This window comes from Carettochelys insculpta, chromosome 3, assembly GCF_033958435.1.
Source record: "Carettochelys insculpta isolate YL-2023 chromosome 3, ASM3395843v1, whole genome shotgun sequence".
Taxonomy (NCBI): domain Eukaryota; kingdom Metazoa; phylum Chordata; order Testudines; family Carettochelyidae; genus Carettochelys; species Carettochelys insculpta.
The window spans coordinates 83193201-83220491 of NC_134139.1; the positions used below are offsets into that span (position 1 = coordinate 83193201).

At 42.4% G+C, this 27291-nt stretch overlaps 1 protein-coding gene across 3 annotated transcripts in view; it reads left to right on the forward strand.

The window, feature by feature from the left end:
* Positions 1-27291, forward strand: part of RPS6KA2 (ribosomal protein S6 kinase A2) — a 473151-nt gene that overhangs the window by 210863 nt on the left and 234997 nt on the right. The window contains exon 1 of one of the 3 annotated variants that reach the window (XM_074990257.1): positions 10807-10905. The exons of the other annotated variants lie outside the window; for them this stretch is intronic. Coding sequence (XP_074846358.1) covers positions 10807-10905 — 99 coding nt within the window. Of the gene's footprint in view, positions 1-10806; positions 10906-27291 lie in introns of those variants that run through there. 3 annotated transcript variants of the gene reach the window in all.

A 27291-nucleotide genomic window follows, 5' to 3' on the forward strand; every position in this document is an offset into this window, starting at 1 on the left:
GTGAAGCTTCTATGCATGTCAGAGCCATATGGGAAGTGGTCCAGGAAACAAAGTAGTTTAGAGACTACAGAGTGTGGCTAATGTTTGTAGGGTCCTTGGCCTGGGCCCTGAGGTTGTAGGTGGGCCCAGATCTCTCCACAGGCCACTATGGAAGTAACCTACAGATGGACAGCAATAAACCCTCAGAAGGGGATCTGAACTACATAGTGTCCCAGTTACAAATATGGATGGAGAAACTATTGCCTCCAGGGATGAAGCCCTGGGAATATAGCTCAGTACAAAGGTTAGGATTATTTAAAGATGGCAGAAACACCAGACCTGAAGGGATCACTTGAGAGCTGCATGCCACGCCATTACAGGGAATCTGTGGATGGGAGGCTGCATATGGTACAGAAGCAGTAGTAGAGAATGCCACATTGATTCCAGAGTGACGCTGTCCAGACATGAAGATCAAGTGCTACCTTTTGAGAGAACTAAAATATCTTATTACATTTACAGACAAATCGAACTCCCTTGCTTTGTCCTGCCATGGTTACGTCTGCTTTAGTCGCAGCTCTCTCTGAATAAATAAGAACAGCCTATGCATCTTCAGAATATTTTCCGATTATAAGTTTTCAGCTGGTAACTCCCAATGCAACCTGATTCAGGTCTTTTTTCGTAAGATTGAATGCTTTATTCTAAATTTATAGGGGTTGAGAAAATTAATATTCTAGGGATTACATGGCTTAAAATAAGACCCTGTCAGTGTCATATCCATATCATATAGTCATGAGCACTGTCTTTGGATGACGTACGTCTGGTATAACTACTGCTGAAGTACAGCACGTTGGAGTCTGTACTGGGGGGAAAAAAGGAGCAAAAGACAAGAGGAGGAAGAGTTCCCTCTAGTTTGCATCATGAAGATCTAATAGTATATGCAAGTTTCTGCCATTTGCTTCAAACACTGTTGTCTCAGTACACGGGCCCTTGGGTGCGGGGGGGGGGGGGGGGGGGAGATAGCTTTGCATTGTGTTTTCCAGAAGAATGATTATGAAGTAATCTGTACCATGCAATCAGACACAACTGCAAAGAAGTGGAAATAGTTTTGGGTGACTTTGCCGATAGCAACGGGTTCTCAGCAACTCTGAAAATTTAAATAGCTTGCCTGGATGCTAAACATTAAGATGTGGCATTAGATGATGTTGGACAGAATCCATTAAAGAGGATGTTGGTACTGAGTCTGAGGGCTTACAGAGCATATTGAGCAACACTGGTTCCTTCAAAGCAGGAACATTGGTTGCTACATCTTTGGTGTGGCCATATTTATGCCAGTTACCTTTCAGAAAATTACCCAATGCCTTCAACAATGCTGTCAGTAGTGAGGGCTATAAAATTTTGCATATGAAAATTGCATCGTGCTCATGAATAATCAGCTCCTTGTGTTTTGAAGCAAATCTGATGCATCATGGGTTGGAGTCCCTGAATTCAACCATCCACCAGGTAGCACACTGTCTTTGGGAAGTTACGGCAATTCAGAGTGGGGCAGAAATAAGTCATGCAGGGATGACTAGTGGCAAGTGTTCCACTTCTCAGTATGCAGCAGTCACCATCCAATACAGTCATCTAATAGCGCATAATTTTCCCACCTTTTTAAAAAACATTCTCTCAAACCCAGCCACTCACACCCAGCAGCAGTCCTCTTCAATATTGGATATGTGGTGCAAACCCTGCCTTGTCTGTGTGGGAATACCTCTTCACTATCACAGAGCCCCCTTACAGTCCATGGGGGTCTGTGCAGGAACAAGGGTTTGTGCTACTGCAGCAGGTCAAAGGAGAGAGGCTTCTGGTTTAACTAGAAAAATGGTCATGAGGCTCTCACCCAAAGCCATCAGTGTGGTGTGGTTTTTTGTTTAAGAACACAGCAAGAAGAACATGCCTCACAATAGCATACTGAGGGGAAACAAACACCACATTGATATGTGCCCCCTGCATCTTGTAAAGATTCAGAGGCAGCGGTAATGAGACGAAATTGTCGTGTATCATTTTCCAGAGACAAGATGTGTGAGGTAATATCTTCTGTTGGACTGACTGCTCTTGGTGAAAGAGACAAGAGTTGCTTCTTCAGGTCTTTGTGTTGCCCAAAGGCTCTTCTCTCACCAAAAGAAGGTGGTTCAGTTAAAAAGCAGTACTTCACCAACCTTGTCTCTCTAATGGCCTAGGGTCATCATGGCAACCATAATGCTGCAAACACATATTGCATAATCACCAGCCAGGATTGTATTCTTCACGCTGCTCGGGGGGTGTTCCTGGAACACCTATTCCTCATTCTCCTTTTACGAGAATGTAGCCTTTTCTAAAGTAGTGTCCTCCCGCGTGCATGAGCTTAGGTTCTGTGTGGCCACAATTTCGAATCAATAGGATTGAAAGTTACCCTTAAGGTTCTCTTAGACTGGGAGACTGCTAGGGATGCACAAAGAACAAATAGAGACCCCAAGCATGGTTATGAATACAAAAAAACTAGCTTGTATTATCATTTATAAGTTACACTCGCATCCATGCCTACTCAGCCTGAGTGAGCAACAGTAACCGCCGATACTTTATTCATGCCCACATACCCAATATAGAGTCTGATGGGTCTCTCAGCAGATCTGATCGTAGGGTGGTTCCTGATGAGGTCTTCCTGATGGTGTTTTACATTGGGATCTTCCTGCATTACTGCAAATTGAATCATTTTTGTTTTCTTCTGAGTGCACCTCACCCTTGTGTGATTGCATGAGGGTGCCAACCCACCTTTTCCTTTCCTTTACTTTCATGCCTCATAAATCTGGGGGGCACTCACTTTTTTTCATAGGTTATTCTTATTTCATCTTAGTAATATTAATATACATGTTCCCATGGTAACCTGCAGTCAGAATAGAACTTTCAATGATTCCTTAATCAGGTACCTTGCAGTCTAGATGGATATATTGCAGTCTGTTTTTCCATAACCTCGCCTATTGGCACATCTTATGCCGTAATTATGGGGTTTTATTGGCATAAAGTTATTCTTAGGTCACCCACTGATGTGAAGCTTCCTTAAACCTAGCTGTAGCCAGACAGTCTCCCCCTTACAAGCCAGCTTGCTCGCTGCCCCCCCCCCGCCACTGAGGAGCACACAGGGCATGGAAACGGCTGCTGACAGCACAGTCTTTGATGCCCTCATTGAGGCCCAGATGTGCTAGCTTATCATGACCCTGAGAAGCAGAAAGTACAGATAAAAGGCTAACAGGCCAAACTGTCAACAAGAGGGGAGGGGGGACCCTCAAGAAGTCACCCCAGCTGGCATTGATGAATTTGATGCGTGCACACACACACATACCATCCCAGAAGAGGAAGTCCCCGCCCACACAAAAAGAATGTCCTGTGCTCTCAAATTGCTTATCTCCTATCTTACAAGTGCAAATTAAGTAAGAATTGCCCTTGTAACAAACTGGCATCACAAGACAGACCAGTATGATCTGGCACCTTAGATAAGAAAGAGAATACGTAACCCAAAAGGGGTATAAAATATGGGTCCAGCAGAACTCTAACTTTGAGTGTATCTCCACCAACTACCTGCTGGTCGGGTCAGGTGATTGCCTCCCGAGATCCACAGCTGGGGACGCCCAACCTCGTATTCATCTTTCCGTGGAATTGAGTGACCGATCCGGCTTGGCTGCGCTGGTATCGAGAGACGCAGAGAGGGTAAGATATACCCATGCTAGGTCTCCGTGTTTGTTTGTTTTTTTTTCTGCTCAGCTAAAGAATTAGAGCTCTGTAACTAGATGTCATTGTATCAAGATATCATTGTGTTAGATGGTAACAGATCTTTGTATTGGATTGTAACGTAACTTGTTAACACCTGTACTTTTGCTAGCATATACGAAGTAGACAATAGCCTTTTGTAACCACATGCTTATAACTGTAGCTTAATAAACTTGTAACCAGTTAAGATCTAAGCCTGACCCTGTTATCCTTTTGTCAGTACAACACAGCCAACACAACAAAAGAACTTTTAACCGTTTGGTTACTACAGCCTGGCCATAGGTGAGAGTGCTAGCAGCTCCCTGCTCTAACAGTAAAACCCTGGGTTGCTTAGGACCCAGGGGAATCCGTCAGCCTGTCTTGGCTGCTTGCAGCGACGAGCTCCGTGCTCTCGCAGTTTTAAACTCGGATGATGATAAGGGCATAGTTGGTACCTCACCGCACATTACCCGGGCAACGGCTAACACTAGTGCAGCTAATATGAAATCTTACAGGCTTCACCCTATAGGCCTGGTATTACAGCTGCACTTTACTTGTATATCTAATACACACTCATCACTCCTACTTATGCCCTATCATCTCATCTTAGCTATGTAATCAATGCATGATGAGCAACTATATGAAACAGCGTATGGTTAACCACAACAATTAAAGAATTAAATGGTAAGATGAACTAAGTGGTTACAAGAGAGTAAATAGTATATAATTTACTTTGACTTTTCTGTACACACGAATGGTCATACTGGGCGACACCAGAGGTCCATGAAGCCCAGTCTTCTGCCATCTGATGGTGGCCAATGTTAGGTGTCCCAGAGGGAATGAATAGAATAGGTCATCAAATAATGCATCCCCTGTCCACCATTTCCACATTCTAGTAACCGGGTTTAGAGGCATCATCCCTGCACATCCTATTTAATAGACATTGATGGACCATTCTCCATGAACATACCTAATTATTTTTGGGTTCAGGGTGGGGTTTATCCTGGCCCAGCTATCCAGGAAGCTGAAACTTTTCTTGGATAACTGGCTGTTTGGAGAAACAGAAGCGCTACAATGAACGGCAGTTTCATTGATACAGAAATATGGGGAGGGAAGGGAATAATGCTGATACTTGCTTAACATCGATTAAAGAATAAAAAAAACACATTTAATACAATTAAGAAAATTTTGACGTGGTGTTTTAATAAAAGTAGTGTCTAAACTCAATTGTTGTTCATTAATAAAACGGAAAGCATTAATCAGTAAAAATGCAAGCTAATTTGTAAGGAGCTAAGTAACAAAATTATGAGCAGGTGTTTAAATAATATAGTACTGTCTGGGAGACATACAATGGTTTCAGATAACTAGGATTTTTGGGTATAGAGAGTTGGGGTACTGGAATTATACTCTGTCTTTATCATGACCCTCTCATGCTCCTTTCTAAATTGATGTAGTCTAGTCATATGTGGTCTTTTATATGGAAGCCCTTTCTGACCTGTAATAATTTTGTTGCCCATCTCCGGAGCCTTTCTGTTTCTTGTGTAAACTTCTTGAGAGAGAGCAAGCAAAACTGCATGTATTATTCATGGTACGAGTGTGCCATCAATTTGTACACATTGTGTATTGCTCTCTAAAGCCCAATCAGTTTAGCCCAGCTTTTCATTTGCTTTCGGACCTCAATTTTACCTTAGATATTTTCATTGCATAGACTTGTTGAAGGTCTATTCCTAGAGGCTTATTCCTCAGTCTCTGTTAAGTCAACCTGCATTCAGGGTCAACAGGACTTTAGTCTTGAAAGGGTTTGTGTGCATGTTTTGGTTTCAGACCCAATCAGGTCAAAATAAATGTTTTGCCATTGATACACACAACCAAAATCCAGTTGTTTTATCTTTTACTAAACTTTTGTTTCGACGACAATTGTTTCTGTTTAGAAGCCATAAATCGGGACCAAAAATTAATATTACCACGACATATGTCAATTGATCCCATCTCTGTTGTTTGTTCTTGCCTTAAAGACAGCCATTTGGTGGATTTCATTTCCATCAGGTTCTTTTGGCAGTCAAAAACACTCAGAGGGGATCTGATTTAATAATTTACTGATATGAATTTCTAAGTGCATGCATTTTTCAGTTTGAGCTGACTGTTGGTATACTTATAAATAGAACAAAGAATGTTCCAAGTTAATCTAATTTCTTTCTTGGTGTGTACCTTTTTGTCATTGGGGAAAATTGGATATTCTATGGTTAACTCTAAGTTATGGGTCTTTTATTCTGAGACCTCATCTCATTCACTTGTTCTTCTGAAGCTAAATTAAATACAGTGGCTCAGATGCATAAAACGCACATATGAGGCTTGTACAAGTTTTTTTCCTTTGCCTATACTTTGTATTAGCTATGCATTTTTTTTCTGTTTTTCCTATGTTAATTCTTTTGACTTTTATCTGTGAAGTAGTTATAGTTGGAGCATTTCCTCTCCTACATCCTCTTGCCTTGTAAAGGATTTGACATGGTATCATCATGTATGTAATTGTTAGCTTAAGTAGAGCAAGATTATGCATATTATAGGCCAGTCTCAACGAGACTGCAACTACCCTTAGGCATTCCTTACCCAGGTATATGTTTAAAGCAATAATCTAGAAGGTGGTAGGTGGTTGGAAGAAAGGTGGTAGCTGGACGCATCTTCCAGTGTAAGAATGGTGACTTGAGATGGTGTTCTAGCACCAGTTTCCTGAGCCATGGAGTCCTTGCCTTTTCCCCCCGCCCCCACTTAAGTCTACTAGAAGACTTACCCAGCATTGCTTGGGCCCTTCAGGACAGGGGGATGGTGATATAGGGGGTGCAGGAATCAGGACAGGGGCTTGAGGATATGGGGGCTCAGGACAGGAGGGGGTGTGGGAGTGCAGAAGTCAGGGCTCAGAGTTGAGGGGCTCTGGGCAACGAATAGGGTGCAAGTCAAGGTAGAGGCTTGGGAGGAGGGGAAGCCCAGGGGTGAGGATGAGGGCTCAGAGCAGGGGTACAGGTAGCCACTGGTATCTCCTGTGGGATGGAAAAAGTGGCTCACTCTTCCTGCCATCTTGTCCATGGGTCAGGGGGTGGGGTGCACACCCTGACTGAAAGCTTCTCCTAAGGGCGGAGAAGGGGCTGTGTGGGCCTGGCCCAGGGCGCTGGCTCAGAGTGGGCCACGCAGCAGCTGGCAGCTGCTCCCTTTGCCAGACCTGGGTGGTAGGTGCTGCTAGCTAGTGATTGCTTTCTGTGGTACTTGCTGCCCACCCCCCACCGTACCATGGTCATGTCAGAGTATAACTGTTCCTGGCATCACATTCCTTCCTTTCCATTTGGTATGAAACTGTTGTATTTCACCCAAATCCCTTTATCCTGGCATGATCAAACTCTGACCTTGGTTTTAAGTTACGATAAAAGGAAGCTGCAAATGAAAAATGGAGGTCATAGTGCTCACCACTTAGGACAAGTTCTTGAACAAGCGGATTCATGGATGGACAGACACATGCTTCTAATATATATATGGTGGCTCTAAACAAACTTTATGAGACCTCAGGAAACTTGGTCCTGCCCATAAGAGGTAATCCAGCTAACTAAAATCATAATTAGAGTGAATAGGAATTAGTGTAACTCTACGGTGAATAAGGGAACTGGTTGAAGGCGAAAAGTCAATGGGTGATTCTATAAATATGTAAGGAGTCAGAAGTGTGGGCTTGAGTGGAAATATTGTCCCTAGAACAAATGGTTATCAACTGGCCATGAACAAATTCTGCCTGGAAATTAGAATAAGGTTTCTAACCATCAGCAAAGTGAGGTTTGCGAACGGCCTCCTAACAGGAGTTGTGGGGAGAACAATTTACTTAGTTTTCTGAGACAGACAACATTGAGTCGGTTGTCTGATGGGGTTGCTTGTGATGTTGGGTGCAGGACTGAGCGACTCCAGGACTCTTCTAGTTTATAATTTCTATTCCTAAAGCTTATGCTTCAGGGTTTCAGCTGGCCAGCGCCAGAGGGACGAAGGGATTCCTGGCTTGTGCTGTGGGGATTTTTGTTGGGCTTTTGCAGGGTTAGGGTTTTTTTGGCATTCTTCTGAAGAATCGGGGCTGGCAAGTGTGCAGAGCAGATACTGGGTGGGGTGAGTCAGGGCTGTGAGATGGCACCAGTCATTCTTTCTGTCAGGTGCTGGATGGCTGGTGTGTGCTCGGGGTCTTAACTGATTGCCCTCATGTGGGGTTGGGAAGAAATCTCCCCCCACACACACATGTCAAATAGACAGTGAACTTCTGGGGTCTTCAGCTCCCTCTACAGCATGTTGATATGGCTCACTTGCCAGGAGGGGTCCATCACTGAGTGGAAGGCCAGACTGGATGATCTAGTGGTTCCTTGTAGACTTAAACTCTATATGGTCTGCAAATATCAAAGTGGGGGAGTGATGCCAAGATGCTGACTCTCCCTACCCTTCTGCACCCACTTGCTTACCACCTATTCCAGCAGCAAGTTACAAGTATGTTGACAGACCTCTTTTATGCCCATGCCTCGATCTGCAATGAATAAGGCCTTTCAGGGGTATAAGGAGCGTTCTTACCCCTTTGCATGAACATGTAAACCAAATTTCACTCTGGCCCTTGCTGGCAAGGGATAATTACTATCCTGGTGTTTTCAGTACATTTCCAAAAGATCATCACTGCAGGAACAGATAATGATGACATGTTAAATTTTTATTGAGGATGGTGAGGGACCTTATTTTGAACAAAAAGAAAGGACATCTGCTACTTGACAGTTAGAGATAATATTTCTTTTGGGTTCAGACCAGATTCATCTAGTGGTCTTTTAATGATCACTGCAAATTGCAGTATATTAGATTGGTCACAGCCTTCATGTTGAAACAGCATTCTTACAATCTTATACTGAAAAGAGTCCCAGAGAGGGAGCCCTGTTAGTCTGTATTCTATGAAAACAAAAAAGCAGTCAGGTAGCACTTTAAAGACTAACAAAATAATTTATTAGGTGATGAGCTTTTGAGGGACAGACTGTGGGTGAGGGCAACAGCAATGGGACGTTGCAGGATGGTGGTGGAGCGGGGTCTAGGTAGGTGGGGTTAAAGCTTGGTGAGTACAGGTGGGAGGACTCTGGGATGGGGGTGAGACTCAGCAGAAGGGTCTGCGTCTGAGGGGGTTTGGGTGCTCCAGGGGTTGGGCAGATGGGGGAGCAGATCTCTGCAGATGCGGGAGCAGCTGAGGAATGATGGGTGCAGGAAGTGGAAAGGGGGAGTTAGCAGAGCTTCCTGCAGTCGTGGAAAAAGCTTGCAGGGTGAGTCTGACCCAGTTCTGGGTGCCATGCAGAGGAAATCCTATCCTTCCCAGCACAGCTGGTACTAGCAGCTGAGCCCTGCCCAGGTTTGGAGTCACCAGCCAGGTCTCCCCTGGTCCTGCCTCCTGCTCCACAGTGAATTACCTCTCAGCAGGCTTCCTTGGGCACCCAAAGCAAATTGCTGGGGGTGGATGCCTGACTGCTCTTGTAGCTTCCCTTTGCTTTCTCTTCAGAAAGACATTGTTCTGTGGGCAAGCAAAAGAAATCTGGGGTGGGGGCGTGAATTCAGCACATATGCAGTTGTGCAGAATTTCTTTAGGAGGCACCTGGCAAAGTAGATGATTTTTCACAACTACGCAATTGATAGGAGTTGGGATTAGCTGCAGGGAGATAGTGGTAAAGAAGTTACAAAAGTCCAGGTCAAAAAAAAAAATTGTGTAAGTTGAGACCAAAAACTCCATGACATCTTACCTTGACTTTTATTTTTTCCTGTTTTTTTTACAGTTTTGGATAATGACAAGGGACAAAAAAACAAAACAAAACATAAAACCTAACAGATCAACAGAGCAAGCCATGTCAATCATGACAGTCCCTGAAGGTGCATTCAGAGACCCAGTGAGCAATTAACTCAAAATGTGTGTGTTTCTCTTTAAGATCAGTTGCAGTGGAGTTCTCAAAGAACTTTTCCCAGAATGGTGGTGTCACTGTTGTCTCAGAGCTCTTTTTAATTGAGCCGAGTAGCCCAAGCTACATGTGGCTGTTACAGAAACACTTTAGGTTTCACAATAACATTGATATTTGGTAGTTTTCTAAAGGCAATCTAAAAATTAGAGGGGGAGTGCTATGGGTCTGCATGCTTCCAGTAAAATGAGTAACTCAGAATTACTGTGCAAGCAGCAAGGTTTCTGTTCTGTGTGTATATACAGTAAATGTTTCTAACACGGCAAAGAGAAGGATTGTTGCCTCCCAACACCAATATAATAATCAACATTTATATGGTGCTTTGTCTTTTGAAAGAGTTGTACCAAGTCCTATTTAAGTGTAAAACCTCAAGGTAATCACTTGTCTCTGGAAAGTACTGTTTGGGGAAAATGTTTGTAAATTCAGACTGACAAAAGCTTAAAAAAAGAAAAATTCAGATGCTGCTTCTATTTTAGCAATGGGCTTCTGGTGTCTTTCAGCCTTCACTTAGGAGAATCTCTTTACAAGAGCTTGTTTCTTCTCAAATCTGGCCCATAGTGTATATGGTAATTATAGCTCTGCTGAAATTCTGAGCTAAAAACAGAAATGCAGCATGTCTATTCCCCTGTACAGTTAGCAAGCCAAGAGGGAACAGGAATGCAAGCAATAGACACACAATATTTATTGCAAACCTGTTCTGCCTGGGAGTTGGGAGCTGTCATCTTTTGGAGGTTGTTATGTATGCAGGAGCAGCTGACTCGGATTGGCTGTAGTAGGACCTAAGGCGAGGGAGGAGGGAGTGGAAAGAGTTCAGCTTGCAGCACTGAAATGTAAACAGTGGAAAGAGAGAGAGTAAAAAAAGCACTTATGGTCTGAGCCGCAAGCAGCACACTGCAAGATTTGATGGCTCTTGTAATATCCCTTTTGTGCATCTAGCTGTACAGGACTTGATGAATCAGCAGCCGATCCCTGAGCTAATCTGTCTTCTGTGGATTTAACATAAGGGGCAACTGGGATGCGATAGTCTTCATCACTGCCGCTCCTATCTGCTCTGCACCGTAGTTCAAACGGGGCAATGGAAATGAATATGAAGAAGTTCACAGTGCGTCGATTCTTTTCAGTCTATCTACGCAAGAAGTCTCGCTCGAAGAGCTCGAGTTTAAGTAGATTTGAGGTAAAATTTTATCAGGTTGGTTATATGTGGCAAATACTCTGATGTGCTTGTTAGAAAGGTGGAGGAGGGTGGCTGCACTTGCTGACGTAATCGGCAGTTAAAGGTAACCTTCCTTTGCAGGGGTGTACAATGGTATTACCTAGTATCTCTTAGCAGATTTTTTTTTTTTTGTAATACACTGTATATTGCAAAACGTAGTTGCATGAGGGTTATTTTGCCAGCATAGCATGTGAAAAGGAAACCTGAATCAGGATGTTTATAAACTTGTTTGAAATAATTACAAAATCACCTAAATTAGCATGAACAGCAAAGAAATTGAGAGTAGCCATCTGTTTTACTCTTCCTGCCACTGCTCAGTCTGCTGCAGTTCTTGGTTGTCAATGTTTTTTTTTCATATTTTGCAAAAGTGACTCTCCGTTCTTTTGTCCGGGATAATAATTGCCATTGCTTTGCCTGTCAAAAGGCTCCCATCCCTGCCATGTATTGGTATTCATCTTCTGTTCAGCCCATAGGTCCTGCTAAGGCAAAGTTTTTCCATGACAAAAGAATCTATGTAAAATGTTTTGGCACTATCACCGAGTGAAATGCATTTTCAGTCAGAAGGGAGTATTAATGTACAAGAATGTTTTGGTTAGGGTAGGATCAGGATTTCTGTATTCCATCCATGACATTGTTGACCCTGTATCAGGAGATGGGAAGAGACATGAAATGAGAACAATTGAATGTGTCAGTCCTATTATTTTTGTTCTCTTTGTCATTGCAGAAGGTCTGCTACCTCCCCACTAAAACAAAGATATACAGGGCCTGATTCTCCCTTTATTTGCATTCATTTTTACAATGGCATAATTCAATTGTCTTCAGTGAAGTTATTCTCAATTTACACCACTGTCCCTAAGGGAGAATCTAGCTCATACTGTGTAAATTTGTTTTAAAAAATATTTCATGTCACACCTAAGATACCAGATGATGATGATAGTTCTTGATATGTCATTATTGAAGCAGGATATGTTAAAGATTGAGTTTAAATAGTAAAGAAAAAAGGGCGGGGGGGAAGCTGCTTCCTGGGGAAAGAAAATACATATCTTTCTAGTTCTATTTCACTCATCAAGTAGGAATTCAGTACACCCCAATGAAAACCTAATGTTTTCATCATTTGACAACAGCTACATTAATCCAATCCTCATTGTCAGGGAAAAGAAATTCCTCCTCAATCAGCTGTGTGCTGAAATCATGGAAGAGCTAAATTAAAGAGCTGTATCTTGAAACATGCCATGAAAGAAGTCAACTCCCTGTGCCACCAGAGCAGATGCAAATCCAGCTGCAAAGTAGTTCTACTCAGGGACTAACGAGCATCATGTCTGATCAGTGCCAGGATAGAATATAGCAGGAGACGTGACTTCTGAGTTGTCAGAGTCCTGTCCCCCAGACCACTCATTAACTAGTCATACGACATAGCTCTTGGCTCACTACGCTGGTGAGGAGCAGTTTCCACCGTGCTAATAATTATTATGTAATTATTTAGATTCTTTTAAATGTCTGTGGGATATTGATTGATTTCAGAAGAGCAGACTTTGACTCCCTGAGTGAGCTGATGGGCAGGATCTCCTGGGAAGCTAATATGAAGGGAAAAAACAATTCAGGAGAACTGGCAGTATTTTAAAGCCTTATGGAAGGCACATGAACAAGCCATCCTGATGTACAGTAAGAAAAACAAATGTGGTAGGCAACCAGCTTGGCTTACAAGGGAAATCCTTGGTGAGCTTAAACTCAAAAAGGGTGTGTATAAGAAGTGGAAACTTGGACAGACGACTAAGGAGGAGTATAAAATGTGGCTGGAGAATGCTTGCGGGGGCGGTGATCAGGAAAGTGAAAGCACAATTGCAACTGCAGCTAGCAAGGAATGTGAAGGGCAACAAGAAGGGCTTCTACAGGTATATTAACAATGAGGGTTATTGGGGAGGGTATGAGGCCATTACTGAATGGGGGAGGTAACCTGGTGATATATGACATAGGAAAGGCTGAAGTACTCAAAGCTTTTTTTTGCCTCAGTCTTCACGGGCAAGGTCAGCTCCCCGGCTACAGCACTAGGCAATGTAGTATGGAAGGATGTAGGTAGCCCTTGGTGGGGAAAGAACAGATTAAGGGCCGTTTAGAAAAGCTAGAAGCACACACATCCATGGGCTAGATTTAATGTATCCAAGGGTACTGAGGGAATTGGCAGTTGTCATTGCAGAGACTTTGGCTACTATCTTTGAAAACGTGTGATGATCGGGAGAAGTACAGGAAGATTGGAAAAAGGCAAGTGTAGTGCCCATCTTTAAAAAGGGAAAGAACAATCCAGGGAACTACAGATGGGTCAGCCTCACCTCAGTCCCCAGAAGAATATTGGAGGGAATCCTCAAGGAATCCATTTTGAGGCACTTGGAAGAGGTGCAAGTGACCAAGAGTAGTCCAACATGGATTCATTGAGGGCAAGTCATGCCTGACCTATCTGATTAGCTTCTATGGTGAGGTAACTGTCTCTGATCATGGGGAAGTCAGTGGATGTGATATACCTTGACTTTAGCAAAGCTTTTGATACAGTCTCCCACAACATTCTTGCCCATAAGTAAAGGAGGTATGGATTGGATGCATGGATGGTAAGATGGATAGAAAACAGGCTTCATGGATGGGCCCAAGAAGTAGTGGTCAATAGCTCAGTGTCTGGCTGGTGGTCAGTTTCAAGTGACATGCCCCAAGGATTTATTCTAGGGCCAGTACTGTTCAACATCTTTATTAATGACCTGGATGAGGGGATGGATTGCACCCTCAGCAAATTTGTGGATGATGCTGTGATGGGGTTCTGGGGTCCCCCAAGCTCTGCACCCTGTCCGCAGGCAGGAGAGTCTCTCACTCAGCAGGAAAACAGCAGGTTTATTAGCCGACAGGACACAGCATCATACAGAGGAGTCAGTACAGCAGGCAGAGACAGCCAGTCCAATCCATGTTGGGGAGAGGAGGCCCCGAGGGGCCCCCAGAGCCGGGGCCTTGCCCCCTCCTTTGTGTCTCTCTCTCTCCCAGCCCAGACTAACTGCTTCCAACTCCCAGTTCCAATTCAAACCCCTCAGGCTCCACCTCCTCCTTTGTCTGCAGTACAAAGGTGTTACGTGGTTGTCAGGGTTACCCTCAGCAGGAGCCCCACACCCTCTGTGAGCCCCACACACACACACACACACACACACACACACACACACACACACAGAGGTATCCCCCACTCCATCACAGATGCTAAGGTAGGTGGTTGGGAAGATACATTGGAGGGTAGGGATAGGGTCCAGAGTGACCTAGACAAATTGGAGGATTGGGCAAAAAGAAATCTGCAGAGGTTCAACAAGCACAAATGCAGAGTCCTGCACTTGGAATGGAAGAATCTCAAGCATTGTTACAGGCTGGGGACTGACTGGTTAAGTAGCAGTGTAGCAGAAAAAGAGGATTACAGTGGATGAGAATCTGGGTGTGAGTCAACAGTGTGCCCTTATAGCCAAGAAGGCTAACAACATACTGGGGTGCATTGGGGAAGCATTTCCAGCAGATCTAGAGAAGTTATTGCCCTCTACTTGGCACTGGTGAGGCCACAGCTGGAGTATTGTGTCCAGTTTTGGGACCTCCAGTATAGAAAGGATGTGAACGCACTGGAGAGGGTTCAGCAGAGGGTAATGAAAATTATTAGGGAGCTGGAGCACATGACCTATGAGGCGATGCTGAGAGATTTTGGCTTATTTAGTTTGCAAAAAAGAATATTGAGGAGTGATTTGATAGCAGTCTTCAACTTTCTGAAAAGGGGCTCTAAAGAGGATGAAGAACGACTGTTCTCAGTGGTGACAGATGTCAGATCAAGGAGCAATGGTCTGAAGTTAGAGGGAGAGGTGTAGGTTGGATAGTAGGAAAAACTATTTCACCAGGAGGGTGGTGAAGAACTGGAATGCATTACTGAGAGAGGTGGTGGAATCTCCACTCCTAGAGGTTTGTAAATCCTGGCTTGACATAGTCATGACTGGGATGATTTGGTTGTGGCTGATCCCGCTTTAGGCAGGGGCTGGACTAGATGACCTCCTGAGGTCCCTTCTGACTGTAGAGAAAATATCCATAGAATTCTACATTTTGTTTTCTTGTACCAGGATTTGCTGGTGTGAAGCATTGCACCAGGATTTTACTGATTGTTCAAGAAGAAGCCCAATACAACTGTTGTAACCCATTTAAGTTATGAACATCTCATATACTCCCCTCTTCTCTACTTTATTTGCGAGCAATAATTCATGTATGTGAAGTCACTCAGTATTGTAAAGTAATAGGGAACAAGGGTTTTTCCAACTAGAAAGAAAAAAATATTTTAAAATATGTTGTGCTATTTAAGTGTGGAAAATCATCAAAGAATTTCTTAGTGGAAAAACCAAACACACACGCTATCCCTTAGCACTTCTGTGTATATACTCTTAACTGCAAGCTAATGAGCGTTCATCAACAAAATATAAAGAGCAAAGGACCCTTGTTAACAGTTTGGATCATTAGGAATAGGGGTAGTCTCCATCCACTCCTTCCACATATATCCGCTTAAACAGACAAAATATCAAGTCAGTATTTAGAAATTATCATTCACAAAGGCAGGGACTTTGGAGAAAATATTTACAGTAATATTTTGCTTAGTGGTTGGTTTTTAATGTACTTGGCAGAAATCATGTGTTGGTAGATCTGATGTGAAATTCAGAGAAGGATCATTGTCTGTCACCTTTTTTTCCCCTTTAAAAAAAACCTATAGATATTCCTTCCAGTAACTTATATCCTTGAACTATTACAGTTACACTAATGTCTAAAATGTATCTGCTAGGTATGGTTTCACTGTTCTTTTTCTCTTCTCGCCCTGTCCCCCACATTCTTGTGCTGCCGCTGCTGCTGCTTGAATTCTAGATACACAAGATTCACAGCTCTGTAAATCAGAGGAATAGATGCAGAAGATGACTTGGCAAGTTGCAGACCAAAACTTAACGGCTGCAGTACACCAATATCACTTTATTTGAGGCATCCAAATCCATTTGTCATTTACACTATTTTGGTTTTAAACAGTTATGACTTGGGTAGTACATGAGAGAGGTACTGGAGACCAGTGCTATGGTAAATAAGGAACATGTTAGGGTTTTTTCCCTTACTTGTAATGTGCCTTATTATATTCTGGAGAAACTCAGCTCAAATTTGAAATTATTTTGCTACGTAGTTAGCTTTTAAGCTTGTACTATTTTTTCAATATCTCTTGGACTTGTGATGTAATATTAGTCAACATGCAGAGCCAGTTTCTGTCCTTGTACATCTGCACACAATTTTTACAGAAGTCCACTGACACCTGGTGAAGTCAATGGGAATTATGTGTGGAACTGGGAGCAGAGTTTTGTTTATAGTTCTGACTGAGTGTCAGTGAGCCTAAATGTGAAATGACCAGGAGAAAGCACATGCAGCAGGGAATCTGCTAAAGACAATGAGTCTTATGGTGGAGACAATGATTTCTTCATATGTAAATAAAAGTCAATAATGATATTGTAATAAAACAATCTAGTAAAGGCTCAAAAAGCAAAGAATTTCATTTGGGTAGTTATTCAAATGACCCAGAAGCCTTTCCTGCCCTGAAATGTTTCCAGGAAAATGAAACTCTAAAATATTAACAAGAAAGAACAAATGGTGATATTTTCCATTTGAGTCATGTTAAACTTTTAGTCATCTTATGTGTGGTCCACATTCTAGCCCTGTCTGAATCCCTGATATGAAGTCAACCAAGGCTCTAACATGAGTCAGTTCAGCTCCTAGAGAAGACAATCCCAGCTGATTGTTAGGTAGGATTATCATCTTGGAAAAGATTTTGATAATCGGCAGAAAGATTCCTTCTGGATAGCTCTCCTCCATGGAAATTTGATTAATCCTTGCCACGTCTGAATAAGGTTATCAGGGCTCTTCCAGTAGGGCGTAGAGTCTTCAGTAAACCCATTCTGTGTGCACTTGGGTGGCCAGGGACCCAGTAGAAATGTCTCCAGCCTCTGAGAATCTTTATTGATCATAACCACAATGTGCACATGGCATCCAGAGTTCCTTTCTAAACTGGGCCTGACAACTTTGAAGGATGGTTGTTGCTCTAGGTCCAAGTAATTTGAATCTTAAGGGCTAATAGAGCCTCCCCCCACCCATCCCAATAAGGACCTACCACATCAGAGGCCAGGTTTTTACCTAATATGAAAATGAGGAGGAGTGTAACTTAATTAGTCACTTTCATGGACTCATGTCTTCAGTCCCAACTGTTGTCCTTTCTCAAAGAAAGAGATGATAATGGAACACTTCTTTCACTGGTGATTGGTATTGTAATCCAACACAACCACGCCCTTCTGCACTCTTCTCCAGTTCCTATGTGCTGCTTGGAAAATCCAGATCAGTACATCTTTGTGCCTTGCTATGTAGGTGCTTGGAGGTATCGGGTGACTCCACGTGAAGTTATTGTTCATAATATAACATTTCTGGAGTTGTAAAGCTATGGGGTACCTAGACGCAATTTCACTGCTCTCTAATAAACAGTGACACAAGGAGTCTGTAAGAAATAAAACTCCTGGATAAGATTATCCAGCCTGCAACAGGAATATTTAACACAGCAAATCAACAGATCACATTTCTGAAAATGTTCCTGATTAGACCTTTCATTTATGATCTGGGGTCTCCATCTATGCTTATCAAAACAAAAAGGCAGTAAAGCAGCAGTTTAAAGACTAACAAAATAATTTATTAGATGAGCTTTTCCGAGACAGACCCACTTCTTCACACGATAGCCATATCAGAACAGACTCAATATTTAAGATATAGAGAACCAAAAATAGTAAACAAGGTTGACAAATCAGAAAAAAAAATTATCAAGGTGAGCAAACCATAGAGCAGGGGGTGGGGGAGAGGTCAAGAATTAGATTAAGCCAAGTATGCAAAGGGGCCCCTATAGTGTCCCAGAAAATTTGCGTCCCAGTTCAAACCACATGTTAATGTGTCAAATTTGAATATGAAAGAGAGTTCATCAGTTTCTCTTTCCAAAGCAGTATGAAAATTTTTCTTCAATAAGATGCAAACTCGTAAGACATTAACAGAATCGTCCACTCCATTAAAATGTAGACTAACCGGTTTGTGGATCAGGAGTGTTTTTGATGTCTGTTTTCTGCCCATTAACTCTGTCTGACAGAGTTTGAAGTCTGTCCAATATACAAAGCATCTGGGCATTGTTGGCACACGATGGCATATATGATGTTAGTTGAGGAACATGAGGGTGTGCCTGTGATTTTGTGACTAACCTGGTTAGGTCCAGTAATGGAATCTCCAGAATAGATATGTGGACAAAGCTGGCGGCGGGCTTTGTTGCAAGGAAAAGTCCCAGGACTGGTGTTCCTGTGGTATAGACTGTGGCTGTTGGTGAGAATCCTCATAAGGTTGGGAGGATGTCTATAGGAGAAAACAGGCATGTCACCCAGGGCCTTCTGGAGTGTGGCATCCTGATTAAGGATAGGTTGTAGGTCTTTAATAATGCGTTGCAGTGGTTTGAGTTGGGGGCTGTAGGTGATGACCAGTGGTGTTTTGTGTTTGGCTTTTTTGGGCCTATCTTGGAGTAGCTGGTCTCTGGGTATTCGTCTGGCCCTGTTAATGGGCACAAAACAGACATCAAAACACTCCTGATCCCCAAACCAGTTAGTCTACATTTTAATGGAGTGGGCCATTCTGTTAATGACTTAAGAGTTTGTATCTTATTGAAGAAGAATTTTCACACTGCTTTGGAAAGAGAGACTGATGAACTCTTTCATATTCAAATTGGACACATTAACATGTGGTTTGAACTGGGATGCAAATTTTCTGGGACATGATAGGGGATCTTTTGCATAGTTGGCTTAATCTAATTCTTGACTCCACCCCGCATCCCTCTGCTCTCTGATTTGCTGACCTTGATAACTTTTTTTCCTGTTTTATCAACCTTGATTACTATTTTTGGTTCTCTATGCCTTAAATATTGAGTCTGTTCTGGTCAGGTTATGGTCTGAAGAAGTGGGTCTGTCGAATGAAAGCTCACCTAGTAAGTTATTTTGTTACTCTTTAAGGTGCTACTTTGCCGCTTTTTTGTTTCGATATTATATAGACTAGCATGGCTTTTTCTCTCTGTTACTAATCTACGCTTATTATTTCTGTGTGAACTTGTTTTTTCAGCATCTTTCTCCTCCTTTAACTGTGAAATTGTTCTCATGATAATTTTATAATTTTCTTGAGGGAATTTTCACATGTACTAATGGGGCTTGAAACACCCAGTTCTAGGTGAACTTTGGTTGGAATTGGGTGCCTAGGTGTTGGTTGGGTTTTTAGAGAGACTGTGGGTGAAGTTATATAATTTATTGTACCAAACGCTGCTGTTGGAAGAGATGAGGCCGAGGCTTACACAAAGCTCTTTGAGTTAAGGTACTCATGGAAGTGTCACAGCTAAACACAAAGTGGAACAAACTGTTTACCATAAGGAGTTAATGCTGTAGGGGACCAGTCAAGACCGAGTAGACCGTTAACACCTCTGCAGTAATAGGACAAAAAGCTTTTGAGAATATTCCCCTATGTATTTGGTTTGCAATTTCTTTGGCGGGGGGGGGGGCAGAATATTTGCCATCTTTGATCTCGCTCCTGGAGCATAGTGTAGTTACATTTTATCTCATTGCAATCTGATGTCTTGGCATATATGGAATTTGTCATATTCCTCTACAGTGACTGGTTATACGCTCACTGAATGCAATTTAATATTGGACATTATTCAATGCTCTATAAAATTAAACAGGGATGAAACAGCAGTTAACCAAGAAACTATATGGAAATTATTTTAAAAAATATATAATTAAAGCCATTAAACCAGTGTGTAGAATATAATTAAGGCCCTTGTATTTTTCATAATTTATTTCTTTTTTTATATTGCTTAAAATGTGAAAACATATTTGTTACAAAAATCAAAAAATTTGGGAGACTATTGATGAAAAATTAACTTGTCTAGGTAAATATTGGGATTGATTTTTTTTTGCGGGGGGGAGGAAGGAGAAAAAAGTAAGCATTAAAAAATCAAAGCAGTTTTATGCTGTGGTTCATTTCACAAATTGTACACAATCACACATGTACATCTTCCACTACATTGCCTTACTTCAGGACAGCCTCACATTTACAGTTAAACTAATCTATTATTAACCTAAATGCACCTATCTATTCTATTGACAAGGTTATCATTCTATATTAAATTGTATAGAATTTTTCCCATAACAAGTAGCACAGTGCCTTTATCTTCAAATTATAGTTTTAGTGTCTCTGAATCTGTTGTTTTGAGACTTTTCATTTGCAGGCCTCCTCACATGTTTTGAATCGTGGTGCTGATCTCTTCAGAAACCTAAACAGTCTTCAGAGGTTCCCGGGGTCCATGGATCACAAGCTGAAAACAACTGCTCTAAATAAAATGAGTTTAATTCATGGCGAGGAAAAAATCAATTGATCCAAAACTGAGTAAAAACAGCCAATATCCCATTACATTGCAGTCAGCTTATAATGGCAAATGAAACCAAATATCTTTAATAAAAGACTGCTGCTTCTGTTCACTTACTAAAGTAACTTCCTTGGTGACTTTGTGTTCACACACCAGAAATCCATTTCAGCCCTGTTAGCTCTCCAGAGACTCAGCACTCAGAGTTTGGTACCTCAGACGCAGATGAAGAGAGAGATGAGAACAACCCAACACAATGCACCTGGCCTGCTTGTTGTATGGAAAACCTCAGCCTCCCCAAGGTCAAGTCCTTCACTGGTTCCCAGTATGTTTACTTACATAATTAATCAAATAAAAAAAGTATAAACACTTCTCAAATATAGTATTCCTGCTTCATAACACATCAGGGTCCCTGCCACCTGCAATTTTGTTGTCCTCTCACCCCGCCCCCCTCCCGCCCCATGGAAGTTTTTTCATGTTAGAGAAACTGATGGAAATGCTCGTTATCTAAGTCTGAATTAGGTAAATTAGAATAAAGCTAAGGAGGCAGGGAAGGGAAGGACAGGTTTCTGAGCTGAATTTCCAGTTGCAGAAGTGAATTGATTTATCTCTCGCCATGAATTATACACAGTTTATTTAGAATGTACTGAAGTCGGATCTAGCTGTGACACAATCAATGCTGCAAAATGAAACTTCCAGCTGAAAAGTACTTTGGACACAGGTGTGATGGGGGTAGCCTCACTTTCCTTATATCGCTGTTTGAAGTTGGTGAGAAGACCATCTGTAGTCTCAGCAGTGGTGAGATACAGGACCCACAAATGGCAAATCTCGGGACAGAAGAGGGAACTTTCCACGGAAATGATCTAAACAAATCAGTTTTCAGGTTGCAGACCAGCAGACACAAGCAAAATCTGGCAGTAGGTAACAATAAGAGATTGCTAATGCACTCTTTTAATTAAATACAGTGTTTGGAGAACATGACTATATTGCTGTACTTAAAAGCTTCCAGGACCAACTTCTGTGAAACTTTATAACAAAAGTGCACATGAGGTCAACCTTACCTGGTTTTAGGTTGCATTATAAATGCAAAATGAAGTGAGGTTTGCAAGACTGTGTGTGCACTTTTGTTTTTGGTTTTGACTGGCAGAGGTTTGTGTTTCAGTGTGAGATTTCAAGTTTAATGCAACCTTGAAATAAAACACTCTTACAGACCATGAAATTAGGTAGTTTGGAGCAGAGTTATCCTCAGTTTACCATCCAAAATGGTAAATCAACCCAAGTAGGCTTGAAATTTGTTGTAAAATTGCTGAGATTTTTTTTTTCCAGACAGCCTGAGTGGTGGATTTTGAATGGAAGCCATGCGCTGCATGACTTCAACCAGCTGAAACTACAACAGACAAAATTGGCACTTTCAGATTTTTGCTTTGAGCTGCTTGGTCCCTTCAGTTGCAGCACTCAAAGCAAAATACTGAGCATAGAAATGCAGAGGGAAAAACATACAAAGTTGGTACAGGAGAAAAAATTACTGAGTGTTGCCTAGCTTTAGTGACTTGACTGCCATTTTCTGAGGTACTGCAGATGCCATAGGAACTGTTCTTTATACTGCCACCACTTACTTGACTTAAAACTTTTGTACTCTGGGTGGAACATAGGTCATCTGCAAGACTCCTCCACCTCGCCCTTTCTCGGGACAAAACTTCTAACTGGCTGCAGGAATATGCCAGTTGCTGTCTTTCAGTCTCAGTAGATCTTCTTCACGTTGTCTGAGGGCTTCCTCTTTTGCATTTGCCTGGCAGGTTCAACTTGAGAGCTTGCTGGACTACGCTGGATGATACTTTTCTGGGAGTGTGGCTTCACCATCCCCACTTTTTTTCCTCTTGATTTTGAGCTACATATAGTGCTGTGAAAATGGCATAGGTATAAGTCATGAGGCAGCAGCAGCTGCAAGCTCAGAGATCTAATAGCCCTAATGGAATTCTCCTGCTGGGAAGAAGCAGGTTTCAAGATCAGGAGAAAGAGCCACAAGGAGTTTAAATCATGGGGATGATGAGAAAATGGAGCCATCGGGGAGTGGGGTGAATCGGGTATGAAAAGCTGTCTCTCTTCTTTGTGTGTAGTTTTAGGATTTCGAAGTGAGTAGCAACATGGAAAGGATGTTGGAGGGAGGCAGTCAAGGGATATGTGGTCTTCACTACCAACTGAATATGCTTTGGACTTGTGTGAATCGTGTTCTGCCCCGAACTAACTGTGAATCAACTCTTTGTGAAATAAGTGTTCTGTTATATTGAGGACTCAAATTTTCTTCCTGGTCAGTATGAGTGCAAAGTATACACATGGAAGCAGCATACTGCAAGCAACAGCATATCATTCCCAATGTCAGAGTCAACAAGCTAAATGGGGTTTAGTCATATGAATGACACGGGGGGAAAAAATCAAAGCATGGTTTCTTATGAGTGAAAAGATTCTAGGTGGTGATACTTTGAGGAAAGAGTTTCCAAGAGCCTGATGTCTGATACTGATCAGCCTCAGCTCCTGCTGACTTCCACAGGTTTTGTGGGCGCTCAGAAGTTTTGAATCAGGCCACAAAGTTCTCCAATGCAGTGTTCAGCGGGTTCAAGTCTTCAGGTGTTCTATTTTTAATGATGTGGGGGGAAAAACACCAGAAGCAACCATGGGCCTATGAATTTCTCTAGGGCTGTGTCTGCATGAGAGGTTTTTTCCTGACAAAACTGAGCTTTTGTCAGAAAAACCCATGGAGTGTCTACGCACAATGTGCTTTGTCCACTGTCTGATGACAAAACTTGGCACATCTGCATTCAGGTTTTACACCTGTGTCTACAGTTTCCTGTTGACAAAACAGCCATTTAGATGTTCTGGGGCCCATTTGTTGACAGATAGGGCTTCTGGTTCACCAGGCAGCCCTGTTTGCAGAGCTTCTGGTTGGCTGCTCTGTCAAGAGAGGGTCAGGCAGTCTGGCTGCTCTCTGTTGGCAGAGCAGATGGCTCTTTTGATCTGCTTTTATGTGCAGATGCACTCTGTCAGCGGAAGTTTTGCCAGGAAATCCCTCCAACAGTCACTTCTATCAATGGTAAACACTCGATTTAACGGACTAATGGGGGATAGGGGTGTCCATTAGTGCCAAAAGTCCGTTATATCTGAATGGTTATACTGTATGATGCACTGACCTTTCCAGTTCGTCACTTGTTCTTGTCCTCTGCCCCCCTCCTGCCCCATTCTTCCGCTCACGCTTCCATCTCCTTCTCCCAATTACCAGGAGAGGCGCTGAATGCTGGCCTGGCTCCTTCCATCTCCTGCAGCTCTCAGGGCTGTAGCTTCTCCAGCCCCCAGCTCTAAGCCACCTGTGCCAAGGCAGAGCACGGTGGCCCTCAGGCTGCCAGCAGGCAGCAGCCTCCAACACCCTGGCTGCTCCTGAGGGCCATTGCAAGTAGCTGCAGCTGGATGCCAACATGCTCCATGCACATGGGGCTGGGGAAGGACAGCTTCTGCATCCCACTGCAGCTCCACCCCACCCCGCTTCTGGCCTTGGTGGCCCCTCCAGCCTGGGAGACAGCTCTGGTGAGTGTCTGGCATTTATTTTGCAGGGTCAGTGGGGCTGGCAGACAGCATCCGTTATTTCCAAAATCTATTGTGAGAGGATCCATTAAATCGAGGGTTTACTTGTAGAGGCTCTACAAGTACACAGCCTATTTAGAAATAGAGTGCGCTATGGCTTATTTTGAAATGGTCTCTCTTCCCTGCCTACACAGCCCCTTTTTCAAAATAGCTATCGAATTCCTTATGGAATGAGGTTTACCTGTTTTGAAATAAGCCACCTGAAATAATTTCGAGATAGCGGTTGTGGTGTGTCAGTGCTAGGATAATTATTTTGAAATAACTCGGCTGTGTAGACCTGCCCAACAGCCATGGTGGTTCATGGCAGGAAAAGCTGGATAAGTGGAAGCAGCTGGGCCAACAGCAACTGTGGGACCAGGACAAGGTGTGGGAGGAGCTGAATCGGTGCCGCAGAAGGGGCGGGGCTGAGGGTGGAAGGTACGGGGCTGAGAGAAGTCAGCCCTTAGCGCTGCCCAGATCAGAGTGCTCCTCTCAGCCCTCAGTCCCAGGAAGTGGGGTGCTGGCAGCAATTCAATGAGTCCCAGAGCTCCAGCCGCTGCCATGGTAGCAGCAGTGATAGTGGGGAGCTCTGTGCCCCTTTGAGTCTTCAGGGCCAGTGCACTTGCCCACCTTGTTCTCTTCCCCCTCCCCCTGGCATCGGTGGGCCTAAGTGGAAGTGAGAGGAATGGAAGGAAAAATGATTATAAAAAGATGGGAGTGGGCAAAGAAGTTACCTCTTTCAAGCTAGTCAAAATAGTCTATTTTAAAGCCATCACAAAGTCTGTATGTTAAAAAAACAAAAGTCCGTTTTTATTGTAGGTATATTTGCAAAGGATGGAAATTTTAATCCACAGCTTTGACACTTTCATGATTACTGACATGAAAAACTGTCAAAGAGCAAAATTGGGGATTTTTTTTTCTTTTTGCCTTCCAAAGGAATAGCCCATCACCAGTCTGTCTGCCATGAGATTTTTAAAATGCTTTTGCCAACAGTTCCTACTTGAGTGAATTGCAAGATTTAGGTTTGCAATCTCTCACAGAATCCTTGATAAATGGGCCTCCCATCTGAGGAACGGCTCTTTCTGGGCAGAGGAAAGGGAGGACAGAGGATGAAATGTGAGTTGTCATCATCATTTCCATAATTATCTTCCTCACCAGTAATGAAAATAGTTACAAGTATCCTGTGGTTTTTGCGTGAAGGAATACTGATATTCCTAGCTTACTCCCTTCTAGCCCTACGTTTCTATGATTTTTATTATGAAAGGTATAAGAGTCTGGTAAAAAGGAAATAGGAGCATGTCTACCTGAAAGAGGTGTGTTTCTTAAAACTAGAATTGGACAAAATGTTTGCAGGCAAACTGGGAAACTTTGGCATTTGAGGAGGTTTTGTGTGTGTTATATGAAAATTAATCATATTTTGAAAAATATCTTGGGTTTTTAACAGCTAATGGGATGACTTTTGAAGGAAAATAATGCCTTTTTGCAACAAATTCTTTGACGCTTTTCAACGTGTAAAACTTCAATGAGACAAAATTACATATCTGTACATGTAATTATGAAAAATTGAAGTGTAGTGATATGAAATAGCCTTGACTAAGTTCTGAGCATTTTTGCAGTGAAAAAATAGTCATTATTTTCAGGGAATTAAAAATTTAGGCCGGGTAAAATTGATTTTAAAGGTGCAAATCCAGCTATGAGAATTCCATAGCTGGAGTCGACTTATCTAAAATCCATCTTTGCAGCTGTGGAGTGGAGATTCACAAGAGAGTTTCCCATACTCCTTGTGCAGGCCAGAAGCCCCAGGGTTGACAAAAGGCACCAAGTCTGTACGATACAGAGCATCCCATTAAACATGATCAATTAGAAGGTTGACTGACGGGCGTTGATCTTCACATAAATGTAGATGTTACCCCCGCAATGTTTTTGGACAGAGCAATAACTGGGGAAGCTATTAAATCCCCAGAGCAGACCTCAAGAAATTTTACAGTGTTGATTGTAAAAGTGTTAGTCACTTGCTATCTCAGACATCTTCATATCAAAGACTGTTTTGCATAGGTAACCTGGGAAAGAAGGCAAGCCCAGTCGAGAGACTTTGGAGAGTGGTGTTCTACCAGAATCATAAAATATAGCCTCTAACTCCCTTCACTTGGTAACTGAAGTTGGAGGACGAAGCTGATCATTTGCAGGGTGTGTAGATGTTTGGCTGCTGAACCCACAACAAAATTCTACTCATCTGTCCAGGAAGTTAGTGATACAGGAGGATATTGTAGCAGTGTTCATTTATCTCTCCTCACAGTATCTCTGAATTTGTATATGTTTTATATGCAGCTTTTGGGCAATTGCCAGTTCAGCTCCCTGCATCAGAGTGCAGACAGCTTTGCTGTATGACTCCTTTGCTCTTTTTGCTAAGAGCCATTCGATGCCTTAAAGTACTGATTTGTGTGATTGTCAGGTTTGATGGATGCTAGGGGATTCTAGGAATCCATTGGACTCTTTCTCTAATGTGCTACTGCATTGAAAAGAACTCAGAACTTGAATGCATTTAATTACAATGGAGCATTTAAAGTCACCAGCATTAAAATGGGTTCTGAATTCTCCCAAGTTTTCAGCATCATTTAGTAGAGTAATTGTATTTTCAAAAACTTATGTCAGGTTGTTGACTTTTTTGAATTGCCAAGTTATTTTATCCCTTGTTCTAAAGGCAGGACGAAAGGTTTTTGGTTGGTTTGGTTTTAACTAGTTAGGAAAAAAAAATTGTGTGAAAAGCTGGTCCAGAGTCAAACTGTAAATTTGGCAGCTGAATTACTTTACCTCTTGGCATTCTCTCTCACTTTTTGTAATATCCATGGCTGGTTAGTTTCAATCTGAGACCTCTGGAAGAGATTTACAGAATTTTAATGTGACATGATAACTTTTCATACAATTTTTAAATCAACCAATAGTACTCTGCCATAGAGTTGTCATTCTGTGTTACATTTAAGACCCTTCATTTTTGGCTTTTACTGACTTTAACCTAAATGTTTCCAGGTTCTACAATAGCTCTTTGATTTCAGCTGGTATTCATGTGAAGTCTGGGCCATTCAAGTACATGTAAATACTGATTAAGTTTATAGATCCATAGATTCCCAAGACAGAAGGGACCCTTATGATAATCTAATTTAACCTCTTACATCACACAGGCAACAGAGTTTTCTCCAAATATTCTTAACTATTTTAAAAAAAAATCTTGATTTAAA